Source organism: Pygocentrus nattereri, chromosome 28, assembly GCF_015220715.1.
Source record: "Pygocentrus nattereri isolate fPygNat1 chromosome 28, fPygNat1.pri, whole genome shotgun sequence".
NCBI classification, from domain to species: Eukaryota; Metazoa; Chordata; class Actinopteri; order Characiformes; family Serrasalmidae; genus Pygocentrus; species Pygocentrus nattereri.
The window spans coordinates 6482797-6501494 of record NC_051238.1 but is presented as its reverse complement, the minus strand read 5'-3'; the positions used below and the strand labels follow the sequence as shown (position 1 = coordinate 6501494).

The window sequence follows — 18698 nt, the reverse complement described above, 5'->3', positions numbered from 1 at the left end:
TGGCTAGGGCCACCGGCAGGCCTAAAGTTTTATTACACACTTCTATAATTTAAGAGCAGCTCAGCCAGTTTGCACTGCAGTCTCTGTAGTTACTGAATTATAAGCCTTAGTATGTAATAAGCCTGAGATTTTAGGAGGTTAAAAAGGTCAGTGTTAGTGCTAAAGCACAAAAGAATTAAAATGCAACAGTGTGTCATCTTCAGCTTTGGTCCGGCCCAAGAGAACAGAACTAAAAGTATAAAAGCACTCTTACAGAAATGGTTCCCAAGGCCCAATCCCATTTCACCCTTAGCCCTTACCCCTCTGATTGGTCATCCAAATGGAGGTTTTTCAGAAGCACAAATGTGGATTTTTTTCTGTTAAAAATTACAGTAACCGTTGTATTATATTAGTTTAATGTTGTCTCAATGTATTATGGTACATTTCTTCATAACAGGCATGAAACTTGCTAGCAGTATGCTAATGTCTTAGTAGCTAGCTAGCTAAATTTCCCATTGCATACAACCTCAGGTGTCAGAAGTACTGCACCATTTAAGGTGGAACGGGAAAATTTGAACAAGAAGCTGGTGAATATCTGACTTCAGCTTCATATCAGCAAAGAATTAGTTGTTTTATCCCCCCCGCTTCTGAAGGCACCTGATTCCCTAAGTGTATCTAAAGTCCAGCAGTGAGGAGCTGAACTTTCCCCTCCTCTGCTGCCACTGCAGACGGGCAGGGTCGCCCACAGAGCAGCGCCAGTAGCTGATAATGAAGTACTGCTCTTTTTATTTGAGGGTCCCATTTCAGAGGGAATGATTTCAACCACTACCCCTTGTAACTCAGTTCCAAGGGGCAAAGAGTAACTCTAAAGCAAGGGGTAAGGGTAAAAATAAGAAATGGGATCGGCGTTGTTAAAATACATCAAAATAACTTCAATAAAAAATAACTGACAAATAAGCTTTAAGGTGTGCTAATAAGAGATTTTAAACATTTAAAAGTCTTTTCATGCTCATTTACAATAAAGATTCTTTGAGCACCCATCCATTGAAAGGTTATTTAGTGGTTCTTGTTCCATGGCATCACTCCAAAGAACCCTTTTCAGCACCTTTATTTTAAAGAGTGTAGTAAGCGCACTGTAGGACCAGGAGCACATGCAGGACTTCATTAGGATGCTAAAGACAGAAGCTCGTATTCTGACAAGCTGGACAAATGGGGCCCCCAGAGTTATGCCCTGCTCAAAGAGCTCCTTGTTTCTTAATTCATGGAGCTTAAGTGTCCTTTCTGAACGAACCTCTCAGACAGTCCCCATAAGTCCGGTCTGTTTGCTGGCCCGCTGTACTGGGTGCGGTGCCGACCCTGCCATGACTGCCCTTGTTGTTGGTTGTGACCTGTCGCTCCACCCTGGTGACGTGCGTATGTGCACACCAATAAGCTTTAAACATCAATATAGGAACTGAGCTGGGGCTCTGGACTGAGCTAGCACTGTTCTAGTCTGAGTGTTTATGTATGTAGTATGTCCAAAAGTATTGAGACAGCCGACTCAGGAGTGCACCCATTGCTGCCACAAGTGCTCAATTAACATTGCTCACTGACCAATTGAGAGGGACACTGGAGCAACTGCACATGAGACTTTGGTCACCTTGCCCAGTGCCAAGCTAGAGGGGTGTGAAGCCCCCCAGCATGGGGCTGTGGAGCAATGGAACTGCGTTAAGGTGATTGAGCTACATACAAAACCTTTGGGATGAGTTTGTGATCCAGAACTGATCATCCAACATCAGTACCTGACCTCACTAAAGCTCTTGTGGCTGCAGTCAGATCCTCACAGCAATGTATCAACATCTAATGTAAGGCTTACCAGTAGAGTAGAGGCTGTTAGTACAGCAAAGGAGGACAAGCCTATTAATACCTTAATACCCATTGGATGGGCAGGTTTCTACAAACTTTTGGACATGTATTATGTATATTTATATATTGCTTACTCACAAAAACTCTCCTAAATGCTGTATAATGTTAATAATATGGTGTGTGTTGGACTCTGTGCATCAACTGCCCACCCTAGTTGGGGTGTTAATGGCAGGCCTTGAGCGTGCTGGCCTCAAAGGGTCTCTGGAACGAACAGCTGGAGTTCAGACCTTTAAACAAACCCATTTAGGCTTCAGGGGAGGGCCTGGCAGCACCGCGAGGGCCTCTGTGGCGTCCGTAACCACGCATCAACCATCCAAAATCACATACGACTAAAAATACCCCCCCACACATTTGTGCTCCTGCAATTTGTTCCGCCTAATGTCATCTGACAAATGATGGCAGTGAGGTCATTATGCTCGTTAGGGCCTGCGCTAGGGGTGCTATTATTATTGTACGTCTGTGTGTTGTGGTTGAGGAGAAACTAAAAGTAACCAGCTTCCAAATCAGAACACCACACACACAGACGCAGACATTACAGACGCTCCCCCAAGAAAGAAAACCCGCAGAGCAGGGCATTATGGGTAGAGATGATTATGGGTTATGTCACTGTGTGCATTCCTGGGTTACGAGAGTGACCGAACTGCAGCCAGTGCAGCAGAGAGAGAGGAAGAGTGAAATAGAGGGAGAGAGAGAAGAGTAATGGACAGAGAGAGAGAGAGAGAGAGAGAGAGAGAGAGAGAGAGAGAGAAAGAGAGTGTTAAACAGAGGGAGAGAGAGAGAGAGCAAGAGAAAGGGAGAGAGAGTGGAGGGAAAGAGAGGGAGAAAGAAAGGCAGAGAGAGCGAGAAGAAAGGGAGAGGGGGGAAAGAGATAGAGGGAGAGAGAGAGGAAGGGAGAGAGAGTGAAGGGGGCGAGAGAGGGAGAAAGAAAGGCAGAGAGAGTGAGAAGAAAGGGAGAGGGGGGAAAGAGAAAGAGGGAGAGAGAGAGGAAGGGAGAGAGAGTGAAGGGGGCGAGAGAGGGAGAAAGAAAGGCAGAGAGAGTGAGAAAAAAGGGAGAGTGAGGGCAAAAGAAAAAGCGAGAGAGAGAGGAATTGAGAGAGAGTGAAGGAGGGAGAGAGAGAGGGAGAGACTGTAGGAGGGAGAGAGTTAGAAATAGGGAAGAAGAGCTAATGAGAAAGACAGAGAAAGGGGCAGATAGAGGAAAAAGAAGGGAGGAAAAGAGAGAGGAAGGGACAAAAAAGACAGAGAGAGTCCTAGAGTGAGGAAAAGAGAAAGAAAGAAAGAAAGCAAGAAAGAAAGCAAGCAAGCGCATCTCTGGCAGTGTTAATGGTCCATTGAGCCAGAAGCAGAGACGCAGAACTGTCCCACTGTGCCCTAAACACATTCACAGTGATAGAGAGACAAAGGCCATGACCCAAACACAACTCCCTCTAATACTGTACTGTTAACATATTAAAGTGATAGTTCAGTGGAAAAAGCACATTTACACTTTTACTGAAGTAACATTTGCAATCTTGGCTTTAAATATGTCTCAGTGTGTGCTAATGATCTAGTATAGGCTAAAAATTATAATATAAACAAAAAGCATACAGACTTTTCTCTGCTTTAAGCTTTAGCTCAGCTATAGCTGCTTTTCTCACATCTCTTGCAGGAAACCTTTCCTCAAAAGTAGAGCAGTTTGTTAGAAAATGCCTCAGCGTCCAACCTTTTGCAAAGGTTAAGCCAGCTTCTCATTCAAATTTTCCCGTCCCACCTTAAATGGTGCCTGAGGTGCCAGAATGTAACAACTGTACCATTTAAGGTGGAACGGGAAAATTCAAACAAAAACTTGTATCAGGAAACGTATCAGGAAACAGCGGGAGGGATTATAAATATTAATGAGTCTGTCCATTTATCTCTAAAATATCAGTGTTCATCTTGCCGTTTCATTTGCTACTAACTAGGCAAGATTATTGTCTGTGTTGCTATGGTGTTGCTATGGTGACCAGCAGTCTGCGCTGATCTTCAGGGTTAAAGGGTGAATCAGCAGTTCTACATTAACTCCAGAGTTTAAGATCATTTATTGTCAAACTGTGTTGAAGGATCAGCAGAGCTTTATTTCACTGTAGAGGAGGATTATTTTATTTTTACTATTTTTTTTACTTTTGTTTTTAGTGTTATTCTTATTTTTTTATATAATTTTCCTATTTTTTATTCTAAGATTATATTTAGATTATATTTGGTGAATGGAGGAACAGCAAAGTAAGAATTTCATTGTACAGTGTAACTGCCCGTTTCTGCTGTGCATATGACAATAAAAATCTTGAAATCTAATTCTGCTGTGGAGCGGAAACAGGATAGCCACATGTTGCCGACCCCTGACCTATCCGAAGCTGATCTCGGAAGTTTAATGTAGTAGTTTAGTTCCTGAAGTTCTAACTAATGAGAGAACTTGTTTGGCTTTATCTCCCTAAATACGACGGAGATGATAATCCTGACTGGTCAGTTTTCAGATGGACATTTCAAGACATTTTTAACCCTCATGTTTCCAAAAAAAACTTAATAATTAACTGTAAGTATCAAGTATTACTCCACTAATTACATTGCTCACATACAACAAGCCTGATGATGAATATGAACTAGAAATACACAGATACACAGTATTTTTTGATTATGTAGTTTCCTGAATTCCAGAAGGTCCTGAGGAAAACTGTGAAATTGAGGTTTTTGCCAGACCCATTGCTTTCAGAGGTCACAAGAAAGATAAAAGATGCTACTTTTATGATTATTTCTGCATTCATCCTTACATCTTCACAAATGTCCTAGTCGGAGCATGGCAGGTGGGCTTCATATTCTCACTGTGTGCTTGTAGACACGTTTCTGTAATCGTGCACAGATCTTCTCACACATGTTTGGTTTGGTTGATATTATAATCTGTTGTGTTGCAGCTGGGCTTCATGTTCTCACTGTGCTGTTCTGTTCTCTGATCGGCAGCCCACTCTGGAAATAAACCACCATGCAGGAAAGTCTTTAGACAGCTTCTGCAAGTGGCAGAAGTCCATCCAGCACCGGAGCGGCCATGGAAATGCCATCCCCGAAAACGGCATCGCTCACCATGACACAGCGGTTCTCATCACGAGGTTAGCAGTTTCAGAACTAGGGCTCAACTGATGCATCACTTGGCTGATAACAGCTGCCTATATTGTTGTAGTGGCAATATTATAAAAACAGTATTTATAGCTTGGTTGATATTGTAATGAACAGGTGCCACTAATGTACGAAGCTCCAATATTCATTCACCAATAGCTTCTTAGATTTGTTCTTGAGAAACTGAAGAAACTAAAAAAATTCAAAGTCACATTCATGACGTGTTCTTTTTTTTTTTACCCAATTTTCTCCCCAATTCAGTCGTTTCCAATTCCACCCGCTAGTTAGGACTCCCCCAGTCACACGATACTACCAATGCTAGGAGGGTGAAGGCTAACACAGGCTTCCTCCGAGACCTGTGAAACCAGCCACTGCTTCTTTTTGAATTGCCACTCATGTAACGTCACTGGACAGCCAATCGCACTTGGAGGAAAGCGCCAACCACCAGATCTGTTACGTCAGCTAACAGACGCCTGCGCTGACTAGTATCGCGTTGAGTGATGGGGTAGAAAGAGGGGCCACCCTACCCACCCAGAGAGAGCGAGGCCAATTGAAAATTAAATAATAATAATAATAATAATAATAATAGATATACATACATATAAAATAAGTAAATAATGGTCACAATACATGTCCTGTAACTACCCAATCACAACAGACGGTGCCGGCTACATAAAACAGTTAGAGGTCCATAAGTGGTTCCCATATTTTCTGTCTCCTTTATCTTTTAAGCAGTAAGTAAGTTGTTCCAATTGCAATGTTTCATTCATTGTTTTTTGAACAGTGTTGGAGGCCTTTGTTGATTCCAACTGAGCAAGATGCACTTCTTTGCTGTGTGTGATATTAAGCCAATCCTCTTGACAGTTGTGTGATCCAGTGTCCTGTCCAGATCGGTACCAAATAGGTACCATATGGGTGCAAAACGTATTGGGATTTCCAAAACCTTAACAGTTAAATCATTTATCTCTTTCCAAAAATGTTTTAATGCCCCACAAAACCAGAAATCATGAGTAAATGACCCTAAGCACGTTTTACAGCGATGACATCTGGAGGATGAGTTAGGGTATATTTTGTTTAAACGAACTGGGGTGAGGAACATCCTGTGTAAGAATTTATAGTTCTGTTCAATTATTTTGTTGCTAGACAATGAGATAAAGACATTCTGACAGATAGTATCCCATTGTTCATCACTGAGAACACATCCCAAATCTTTCTGGCACACACTCTTCAGTGACATCAAAGAGGAACTATGGTTGTCTAACAAGGTACTATAGAGTAGGGAAATTTTTCCCTTGGCGTGGAACTTTCCAAAATCTCCTCCAAATCTGACAGCCCCAAAGACAGACACCCATTCCTCTCCAGTGTAGTAATTAAGTGCTGAATTTGTAGGTATTTATAAAAATCCTGTTTCGGAATTTTAAACTCCAGTTTTAAATCTGAAAAAGATTTAAGGGAGCCGTCACGAAACAAGTTCTGAAACTTGTATATACCATATTCTTTCCAGTTAGTGAATAGGGACTTCCCGACTGAAGGCAGCAAATCCGGATTGGAGGATATTGGAGCTAACAAAGATATTTTGCCAAAAGAACCACAGAACTTCTTTACATCTTGCCAAGCCTGAAAAATATTAGAAATTACAAATGTTCTTGGCACTGAATGTAATACATTTATATTAGTGATGAATGGTAGGTAATCCAGAGGGGTAGGAAAACAGAGTTCTCCCTCAATATCTGTCCAGCGAGCAGATCCACGGTTCTGTAACCAGCCAATCACCTGTAACCGCCTTCATCTGAGCAGCCCAATAGTATAACTGTAAATCCGGGAGTCCTAATCCCCCTTTTGCTTTGGATTTGGTTAAAGTTTTTAGAGCTATTCTAGGTCGGGATTTCTTCCAAATAAAAGAGCTTATCAATTTATTGTTCTAAATCCAAGTATGGTATGGTATCTTATCCAAGTAACAAGGCAATGACTGAAATAAATAACAAATCGTGGTAGGACATTCATTTTTATCACATTGATTCGTCCAAGGAATTAGATGGGAAGCAGATGCCAGTGTTCAAATTCCTCCTTGATTCTCTAAAGTAATGGGGTGTAGTTTATATGAGATAAGTCTTTAAGCTTAGGGGACACATTCACACCCAGATACTTAAATCCTTCCTCTGCCCAAGCAAAGGGTGATGTACTCTTGAGTTCACTAGATACTGGGGAGCTTAATAAACATGCGTTGGATTTTGTTAAATTAACTTTATAACCTGATATCTTTCCAAATGTATTTATAAGATCCAATACTGCTGGGATTGATTGCTCTGGGCTGGTCAGGAACAACATAATATCATCTGCATACAATGATATCCTGTTGTCCATCTTTCCAATAGTAATTCCTGAAATTTGTCCACTAGTCCGTATGGCCGCTGCAAATGGTTCGACTGCCAAGTTAAATAAATACGGGGATAGTGGGCAGCCGTGACTGCAGCCCCTAGACAAGTCAAACTTTTTGGGAAGGGAGACATTTACACATTATTTGGGATTGAGGTTTACTATACATAGATTTAATCCACCCAACAAATCTATCACCAAAATTTAATTTCTTTAGGACGGAGAATAAGTATGGCCACTCAACCCTATCGAACGCTTTTTCCGCATCAAGTGATATTAATAACACTGGTTGTGCATGTAGGGCCGAGTAGTCAATTATATTTAATAATCTCCTAATATTGTCTGAAGCATATCGGGCCTTCACAAAACCAGTCTGATCTGGGTCAATAAGCTGGGGGAGTAAATCTTCTAATCTATGGGCAAATAGTTTTGATACAATCTTGAAGTCAACTGGGAGTAATGAAATTGGTCGATAAGAGGCACAGTCTGTATCATCCTTATCTTTTTTGTGTATTAACGATATCACAGCTGTCCTCATCGACTCCGGAAGAGTTCCGTTTTCAAAAAAGTCTGCAAGCATGGGCATAAAAAGGGGTTCGATTTGAGGCCAAAAGGCCTTATAGAATTCTACAGGATAACCGTCCATTCCTGGAGCTTTTCCAGAGGACAGTGACATGATTGCCTGCAACACCTCCTCTGCAGTAAATGGAAAGGTCAGACGTTCCTTGTCATCTTCAGAAATTGAAGGTAGATGTATATTTTCTAAAAATGCACAGATATCTGGTTCTGGGGGATTTTCTGATGTGTATAACTGTGTGTAGAAGTCAAGAAATGAGGACTTTAGTGATTGTATATCATATTTTATTTGACCTGTTTTGTTGCGTATACATTTTATACTGCGATCGGAACGTTCTTTTTTAAGCTGATATGCTAGGAGCCTACTAGGTTTATTATCATATTCATAGTAATGTTGTTTAGTGAAAAATATGTTTCTTAACATGTTCAGTTTGAAAAGAATTAAGGCTACTTCTAACAGACTTTAGTTTCCTGAAATTTTCATCTGTAGGTGACTGTTTATGAGATTGTTCCAAATTAAGAAGCTCCTTTTTAAGTGGCTCTGCTTTTTTAATTGCCAGCTTTTTCTTAGCAGAAGTATATGAAATCAGCTGTCCTCTAACCACAGCCTTAGCTACGTCCCAGATTACAGCAGGGGTGACAGGGGAGGTTGCATTATCCTGTCTATACTGTTCCAGCCAAAGTCTAATATTATCGCAGGGTTCTGTGTTTGTAAGAAGTGAAGAAGTAAACTTCCAATACTTAGTTTGGTATGTCTGCTGAGCAAGAGAGAGTTGAAGGTAAACCGATGAGTGATCCGATATAAGGATAGATCCTATACTACAAGAGATGACTGAAGAAAGATCATTTTTAGGTAGAAGAAAAAAGTCCAATCTGTAATATGTTTTGTGCCTGGCTGAGTAAAAAGTATAGCCTTTTGACGTGGGATTGAATTCTCTTAAAGTTTTTAGAGCTATTCTAGGTCGGGATTTCTTCCAAATAAAAGAGCTTATCAATTTATGGTTCTAAATCCAAGTATGGTATGGTATCTTATCCAAGTAACAAGGCAATGACTGAAATAAATAACAAATCGTGGTAGGACATTCATTTTTATCACATTGATTCGTCCAAGGAATTAGATGGGAAGCAGATGCCAGTGTTCAAATTCCTCCTTGATTCTCTAAAGTAATGGGGTGTAGTTTATATGAGATAAGTCTTTAAGCTTAGGGGACACATTCACACCCAGATACTTAAATCCTTCCTCTGCCCAAGCAAAGGGTGATGTACTCTTGAGTTCACTAGATACTGGGGAGCTTAATAAACATGCGTTGGATTTTGTTAAATTAACTTTATAACCTGATATCTTTCCAAATGTATTTATAAGATCCAATACTGCTGGGATTGATTGCTCTGGGCTGGTCAGGAACAACATAATATCATCTGCATACAATGATATCCTGTTGTCCATCTTTCCAATAGTAATTCCTGAAATTTGTCCACTAGTCCGTATGGCCGCTGCAAATGGTTCGACTGCCAAGTTAAATAAATACGGGGATAGTGGGCAGCCGTGACTGCAGCCCCTAGACAAGTCAAACTTTTTGGGAAGGGAGCCATTTACACATTATTTGGGATTGAGGTTTACTATACATAGATTTAATCCACCCAACAAATCTATCACCAAAATTTAATTTCTTTAGGACGGAGAATAAGTATGGCCACTCAACCCTATCGAACGCTTTTTCCGCATCAAGTGATATTAATAACACTGGTTGTGCATGTAGGGCCGAGTAGTCAATTATATTTAATAATCTCCTAATATTGTCTGAAGCATATCGGGCCTTCACAAAACCAGTCTGATCTGGGTCAATAAGCTGGGGGAGTAAATCTTCTAATCTATGGGCAAATAGTTTTGATACAATCTTGAAGTCAACTGGGAGTAATGAAATTGGTCGATAAGAGGCACAGTCTGTATCATCCTTATCTTTTTTGTGTATTAACGATATCACAGCTGTCCTCATCGACTCCGGAAGAGTTCCGTTTTCAAAAAAGTCTGCAAGCATGGGCATAAAAAGGGGTTCGATTTGAGGCCAAAAGGCCTTATAGAATTCTACAGGATAACCGTCCATTCCTGGAGCTTTTCCAGAGGACAGTGACATGATTGCCTGCAACACCTCCTCTGCAGTAAATGGAAAGGTCAGATGTTCCTTGTCATCTTCAGAAATTGAAGGTAGATGTATATTTTCTAAAAATGCACAGATATCTGGTTCTGGGGGATTTTCTGATGTGTATAACTGTGTGTAGAAGTCAAGAAATGAGGACTTTAGTGATTGTATATCATATTTTATTTGACCTGTTTTGTTGCGTATACATTTTATACTGCGATCGGAACGTTCTTTTTTAAGCTGATATGCTAGGAGCCTACTAGGTTTATTATCATATTCATAGTAATGTTGTTTAGTGAAAAATATGTTTCTTAACATGTTCAGTTTGAAAAGAATTAAGGCTACTTCTAACAGACTTTAGTTTCCTGAAATTTTCATCTGTAGGTGACTGTTTATGAGATTGTTCCAAATTAAGAAGCTCCTTTTTAAGTGGCTCTGCTTTTTTAATTGCCAGCTTTTTCTTAGCAGAAGTATATGAAATCAGCTGTCCTCTAACCACAGCCTTAGCTACGTCCCAGATTACAGCAGGGGTGACAGGGGAGGTTGCATTATCCTGTCTATACTGTTCCAGCCAAAGTCTAATATTATCGCAGGGTTCTGTGTTTGTAAGAAGTGAAGAAGTAAACTTCCAATACTTAGTTTGGTATGTCTGCTGAGCAAGAGAGAGTTGAAGGTAAACCGATGAGTGATCCGATATAAGGATAGATCCTATACTACAAGAGATGACTGAAGAAAGATCATTTTTAGGTAGAAGAAAAAAGTCCAATCTGTAATATGTTTTGTGCCTGGCTGAGTAAAAAGTATAGCCTTTTGACGTGGGATTGAATTCTCTTAAAGTTTTTAGAGCTATTCTAGGTCGGGATTTCTTCCAAATAAAAGAGCTTATCAATTTATGGTTCTAAATCCAAGTATGGTATGGTATCTTATCCAAGTAACAAGGCAATGACTGAAATAAATAACAAATCGTGGTAGGACATTCATTTTTATCACATTGATTCGTCCAAGGAATTAGATGGGAAGCAGATGCCAGTGTTCAAATTCCTCCTTGATTCTCTAAAGTAATGGGGTGTAGTTTATATGAGATAAGTCTTTAAGCTTAGGGGACACATTCACACCCAGATACTTAAATCCTTCCTCTGCCCAAGCAAAGGGTGATGTACTCTTGAGTTCACTAGATACTGGGGAGCTTAATAAACATGCGTTGGATTTTGTTAAATTAACTTTATAACCTGATATCTTTCCAAATGTATTTATAAGATCCAATACTGCTGGGATTGATTGCTCTGGGCTGGTCAGGAACAACATAATATCATCTGCATACAATGATATCCTGTTGTCCATCTTTCCAATAGTAATTCCTGAAATTTGTCCACTAGTCCGTATGGCCGCTGCAAATGGTTCGACTGCCAAGTTAAATAAATACGGGGATAGTGGGCAGCCGTGACTGCAGCCCCTAGACAAGTCAAACTTTTTGGGAAGGGAGACATTTACACATTATTTGGGATTGAGGTTTACTATACATAGATTTAATCCACCCAACAAATCTATCACCAAAATTTAATTTCTTTAGGACGGAGAATAAGTATGGCCACTCAACCCTATCGAACGCTTTTTCCGCATCAAGTGATATTAATAACACTGGTTGTGCATGTAGGGCCGAGTAGTCAATTATATTTAATAATCTCCTAATATTGTCTGAAGCATATCGGGCCTTCACAAAACCAGTCTGATCTGGGTCAATAAGCTGGGGGAGTAAATCTTCTAATCTATGGGCAAATAGTTTTGATACAATCTTGAAGTCAACTGGGAGTAATGAAATTGGTCGATAAGAGGCACAGTCTGTATCATCCTTATCTTTTTTGTGTATTAACGATATCACAGCTGTCCTCATCGACTCCGGAAGAGTTCCGTTTTCAAAAAAGTCTGCAAGCATGGGCATAAAAAGGGGTTCGATTTGAGGCCAAAAGGCCTTATAGAATTCTACAGGATAACCGTCCATTCCTGGAGCTTTTCCAGAGGACAGTGACATGATTGCCTGCAACACCTCCTCTGCAGTAAATGGAAAGGTCAGACGTTCCTTGTCATCTTCAGAAATTGAAGGTAGATGTATATTTTCTAAAAATGCACAGATATCTGGTTCTGGGGGATTTTCTGATGTGTATAACTGTGTGTAGAAGTCAAGAAATGAGGACTTTAGTGATTGTATATCATATTTTATTTGACCTGTTTTGTTGCGTATACATTTTATACTGCGATCGGAACGTTCTTTTTTAAGCTGATATGCTAGGAGCCTACTAGGTTTATTATCATATTCATAGTAATGTTGTTTAGTGAAAAATATGTTTCTTAACATGTTCAGTTTGAAAAGAATTAAGGCTACTTCTAACAGACTTTAGTTTCCTGAAATTTTCATCTGTAGGTGACTGTTTATGAGATTGTTCCAAATTAAGAAGCTCCTTTTTAAGTGGCTCTGCTTTTTTAATTGCCAGCTTTTTCTTAGCAGAAGTATATGAAATCAGCTGTCCTCTAACCACAGCCTTAGCTACGTCCCAGATTACAGCAGGGGTGACAGGGGAGGTTGCATTATCCTGTCTATACTGTTCCAGCCAAAGTCTAATATTATCGCAGGGTTCTGTGTTTGTAAGAAGTGAAGAAGTAAACTTCCAATACTTAGTTTGGTATGTCTGCTGAGCAAGAGAGAGTTGAAGGTAAACCGATGAGTGATCCGATATAAGGATAGATCCTATACTACAAGAGATGACTGAAGAAAGATCATTTTTAGGTAGAAGAAAAAAGTCCAATCTGTAATATGTTTTGTGCCTGGCTGAGTAAAAAGTATAGCCTTTTGACGTGGGATTGAATTCTCTTAAAGTTTTTAGAGCTATTCTAGGTCGGGATTTCTTCCAAATAAAAGAGCTTATCAATTTATGGTTCTAAATCCAAGTATGGTATGGTATCTTATCCAAGTAACAAGGCAATGACTGAAATAAATAACAAATCGTGGTAGGACATTCATTTTTATCACATTGATTCGTCCAAGGAATTAGATGGGAAGCAGATGCCAGTGTTCAAATTCCTCCTTGATTCTCTAAAGTAATGGGGTGTAGTTTATATGAGATAAGTCTTTAAGCTTAGGGGACACATTCACACCCAGATACTTAAATCCTTCCTCTGCCCAAGCAAAGGGTGATGTACTCTTGAGTTCACTAGATACTGGGGAGCTTAATAAACATGCGTTGGATTTTGTTAAATTAACTTTATAACCTGATATCTTTCCAAATGTATTTATAAGATCCAATACTGCTGGGATTGATTGCTCTGGGCTGGTCAGGAACAACATAATATCATCTGCATACAATGATATCCTGTTGTCCATCTTTCCAATAGTAATTCCTGAAATTTGTCCACTAGTCCGTATGGCCGCTGCAAATGGTTCGACTGCCAAGTTAAATAAATACGGGGATAGTGGGCAGCCGTGACTGCAGCCCCTAGACAAGTCAAACTTTTTGGGAAGGGAGCCATTTACACATTATTTGGGATTGAGGTTTACTATACATAGATTTAATCCACCCAACAAATCTATCACCAAAATTTAATTTCTTTAGGACGGAGAATAAGTATGGCCACTCAACCCTATCGAACGCTTTTTCCGCATCAAGTGATATTAATAACACTGGTTGTGCATGTAGGGCCGAGTAGTCAATTATATTTAATAATCTCCTAATATTGTCTGAAGCATATCGGGCCTTCACAAAACCAGTCTGATCTGGGTCAATAAGCTGGGGGAGTAAATCTTCTAATCTATGGGCAAATAGTTTTGATACAATCTTGAAGTCAACTGGGAGTAATGAAATTGGTCGATAAGAGGCACAGTCTGTATCATCCTTATCTTTTTTGTGTATTAACGATATCACAGCTGTCCTCATCGACTCCGGAAGAGTTCCGTTTTCAAAAAAGTCTGCAAGCATGGGCATAAAAAGGGGTTCGATTTGAGGCCAAAAGGCCTTATAGAATTCTACAGGATAACCGTCCATTCCTGGAGCTTTTCCAGAGGACAGTGACATGATTGCCTGCAACACCTCCTCTGCAGTAAATGGAAAGGTCAGATGTTCCTTGTCATCTTCAGAAATTGAAGGTAGATGTATATTTTCTAAAAATGCACAGATATCTGGTTCTGGGGGATTTTCTGATGTGTATAACTGTGTGTAGAAGTCAAGAAATGAGGACTTTAGTGATTGTATATCATATTTTATTTGACCTGTTTTGTTGCGTATACATTTTATACTGCGATCGGAACGTTCTTTTTTAAGCTGATATGCTAGGAGCCTACTAGGTTTATTATCATATTCATAGTAATGTTGTTTAGTGAAAAATATGTTTCTTAACATGTTCAGTTTGAAAAGAATTAAGGCTACTTCTAACAGACTTTAGTTTCCTGAAATTTTCATCTGTAGGTGACTGTTTATGAGATTGTTCCAAATTAAGAAGCTCCTTTTTAAGTGGCTCTGCTTTTTTAATTGCCAGCTTTTTCTTAGCAGAAGTATATGAAATCAGCTGTCCTCTAACCACAGCCTTAGCTACGTCCCAGATTACAGCAGGGGTGACAGGGGAGGTTGCATTATCCTGTCTATACTGTTCCAGCCAAAGTCTAATATTATCGCAGGGTTCTGTGTTTGTAAGAAGTGAAGAAGTAAACTTCCAATACTTAGTTTGGTATGTCTGCTGAGCAAGAGAGAGTTGAAGGTAAACCGATGAGTGATCCGATATAAGGATAGATCCTATACTACAAGAGATGACTGAAGAAAGATCATTTTTAGGTAGAAGAAAAAAGTCCAATCTGTAATATGTTTTGTGCCTGGCTGAGTAAAAAGTATAGCCTTTTGACGTGGGATTGAATTCTCTTAAAGTTTTTAGAGCTATTCTAGGTCGGGATTTCTTCCAAATAAAAGAGCTTATCAATTTATGGTTCTAAATCCAAGTATGGTATGGTATCTTATCCAAGTAACAAGGCAATGACTGAAATAAATAACAAATCGTGGTAGGACATTCATTTTTATCACATTGATTCGTCCAAGGAATTAGATGGGAAGCAGATGCCAGTGTTCAAATTCCTCCTTGATTCTCTAAAGTAATGGGGTGTAGTTTATATGAGATAAGTCTTTAAGCTTAGGGGACACATTCACACCCAGATACTTAAATCCTTCCTCTGCCCAAGCAAAGGGTGATGTACTCTTGAGTTCACTAGATACTGGGGAGCTTAATAAACATGCGTTGGATTTTGTTAAATTAACTTTATAACCTGATATCTTTCCAAATGTATTTATAAGATCCAATACTGCTGGGATTGATTGCTCTGGGCTGGTCAGGAACAACATAATATCATCTGCATACAATGATATCCTGTTGTCCATCTTTCCAATAGTAATTCCTGAAATTTGTCCACTAGTCCGTATGGCCGCTGCAAATGGTTCGACTGCCAAGTTAAATAAATACGGGGATAGTGGGCAGCCGTGACTGCAGCCCCTAGACAAGTCAAACTTTTTGGGAAGGGAGCCATTTACACATTATTTGGGATTGAGGTTTACTATACATAGATTTAATCCACCCAACAAATCTATCACCAAAATTTAATTTCTTTAGGACGGAGAATAAGTATGGCCACTCAACCCTATCGAACGCTTTTTCCGCATCAAGTGATATTAATAACACTGGTTGTGCATGTAGGGCCGAGTAGTCAATTATATTTAATAATCTCCTAATATTGTCTGAAGCATATCGGGCCTTCACAAAACCAGTCTGATCTGGGTCAATAAGCTGGGGGAGTAAATCTTCTAATCTATGGGCAAATAGTTTTGATACAATCTTGAAGTCAACTGGGAGTAATGAAATTGGTCGATAAGAGGCACAGTCTGTATCATCCTTATCTTTTTTGTGTATTAACGATATCACAGCTGTCCTCATCGACTCCGGAAGAGTTCCGTTTTCAAAAAAGTCTGCAAGCATGGGCATAAAAAGGGGTTCGATTTGAGGCCAAAAGGCCTTATAGAATTCTACAGGATAACCGTCCATTCCTGGAGCTTTTCCAGAGGACAGTGACATGATTGCCTGCAACACCTCCTCTGCAGTAAATGGAAAGGTCAGATGTTCCTTGTCATCTTCAGAAATTGAAGGTAGATGTATATTTTCTAAAAATGCACAGATATCTGGTTCTGGGGGATTTTCTGATGTGTATAACTGTGTGTAGAAGTCAAGAAATGAGGACTTTAGTGATTGTATATCATATTTTATTTGACCTGTTTTGTTGCGTATACATTTTATACTGCGATCGGAACGTTCTTTTTTAAGCTGATATGCTAGGAGCCTACTAGGTTTATTATCATATTCATAGTAATGTTGTTTAGTGAAAAATATGTTTCTTAACATGTTCAGTTTGAAAAGAATTAAGGCTACTTCTAACAGACTTTAGTTTCCTGAAATTTTCATCTGTAGGTGACTGTTTATGAGATTGTTCCAAATTAAGAAGCTCCTTTTTAAGTGGCTCTGCTTTTTTAATTGCCAGCTTTTTCTTAGCAGAAGTATATGAAATCAGCTGTCCTCTAACCACAGCCTTAGCTACGTCCCAGATTACAGCAGGGGTGACAGGGGAGGTTGCATTATCCTGTCTATACTGTTCCAGCCAAAGTCTAATATTATCGCAGGGTTCTGTGTTTGTAAGAAGTGAAGAAGTAAACTTCCAATACTTAGTTTGGTATGTCTGCTGAGCAAGAGAGAGTTGAAGGTAAACCGATGAGTGATCCGATATAAGGATAGATCCTATACTACAAGAGATGACTGAAGAAAGATCATTTTTAGGTAGAAGAAAAAAGTCCAATCTGTAATATGTTTTGTGCCTGGCTGAGTAAAAAGTATAGCCTTTTGACGTGGGATTGAATTCTCTCCATACATCAACAAGGCCTGCTTCTCTAGAGGCGACACTTAAGGTCCTTGATGCATTAGGGTTAGATGTTAACATCGAAGACTTATCTAGATTACTATCCATGCAACAATTAAAATCCCCAGCAATTATTCCGAAGTCTGAGGTGTACTGACTGAACAATGTGATCTTATCTGTCATAAATTTAGGGCAGTCCTCATTTGGTGCATAGATATTAAGCAATGAGAATTCTTGACCATCTAGGAGCCCACGAACCAATACATACCTACCCTCACAGTCAGATGCGTCTCCTGTAAGAAGGCAACTTCTGCCTTCTTCCTTTTCAGAAACGTAAGCATTCATTTGTGTTTAATTGGGTGAGCTAGACCTCTGACATTAAATGTCATCACATTAAGGATGTGAGCCATAATGAAATTTGTATGTCATGTTGGTAATGGTTGACCATTCACCCCACTCCCCTAAGCAAAAGCCTTGTCCCCAGGTGACAAGACGGCCCTCTGTTAACAAATAGAGCCTCAACTAGTCTGGCACACAGCAAACACCCCCCAACACCGCACAATGTACCTGAATTATTATCTAATTATTTTAAAGAAAGAGTGCCTATTTCCCAGAGCTAACGGTTCTGTGGGACAGCAGACACATACAACCATTGCTAAAGGAGAAATGCAGGCCAAGCAAACTTGATATGCTTAGAAACAAAACGACAATAACCTATCCAAAAAACAGAACACTAAACCTCATAAGAACCTTCTGTAGCTTTAGCCTGCAATGTCCTGTCCCGCTGATCATAAATCAGTCGAGCTTAGTTTGGGATAATAAGCTTATACTTATGCTTATCAGTGTGAACTCTCACCCCTTCTCCCTAAAGACCACTCAGTCTACCTGGCACTGGTATTACGGTAGAAATCTTCAGCTTCTTGTGGTGATGAGAACAGCTGGATCTTCCCGCGGTGTAGCACCCTCAACTTACACGGGTGATGATGGAACTCGCGGAAAGTCCCCACATCAATAAAGAACTTCTTGACGCCGTCGAACTCGCGCCTCTGTCTGATGGTTTCTGCAGAGAGATCCTGGGCAAATGAGAGCTTGGTTCCATCATATGTGATGTCTCGTTGCCTTGTGGTAGAACTCTGTGTCTCGGTTGTGGTGAGGTCTAGCAGGTGCCAGGGTACGGTGCACTCTTTCCAGTATGAAGGATCTGTCGGACCCCAGGTCCAACCATTTGGGAAGCATGTCGTGCACAAAATCTAAGAGGGGGCGACTACCTTCAGCTCCCTCCTCAAGACCGAACACCCGAATGTTCTTTCTCCTCGCACGGCTCTCCAAGTCGTCCGTCTTTGCCTCCAGGTACAAGAGCCGCTTTGTAGCTGAAGCCAACGCTGACTTGGCGTTTCTTCGGCCGCTAGTATACGGGCTTCGGCTTCCTCCATGCATTTTCTGTTGGCCGTGACGTCTCCTTTGATGTCAGCTAGCTTGTTTTCTATCACCGTGACAGAGTTCGCCAAGTCGCCCAGGCGGTTGTCTGTTCCGTCGAGCTTGGAACCAAACTCAGAACGGAGAGCACCTCAGCTACACTCGCCATGCTGTTAGCCTCGGTATCCCCAGCTGAAGTCGCGAGCTTGTCTCGCGTGCTTTAGTGAAAACGTCGCATTCCCTTACTGGCA

The 18698-nt window shown here is 40.3% G+C and overlaps 1 protein-coding gene across 3 annotated transcripts in view; it reads left to right on the top strand.

The window, feature by feature from the left end:
• adamts10 (ADAM metallopeptidase with thrombospondin type 1 motif, 10) overlaps window positions 1-18698 on the top strand; it is a 136609-nt gene that overhangs the window by 36747 nt on the left and 81164 nt on the right. For all 3 annotated transcript variants that reach the window (XM_037535924.1, XM_037535925.1, XM_037535923.1), the window contains exon 7: window positions 4855-5000. In XM_037535924.1, coding sequence (XP_037391821.1) covers window positions 4855-5000 — 146 coding nt within the window. The remainder of the gene's footprint in view (window positions 1-4854; window positions 5001-18698) is intronic.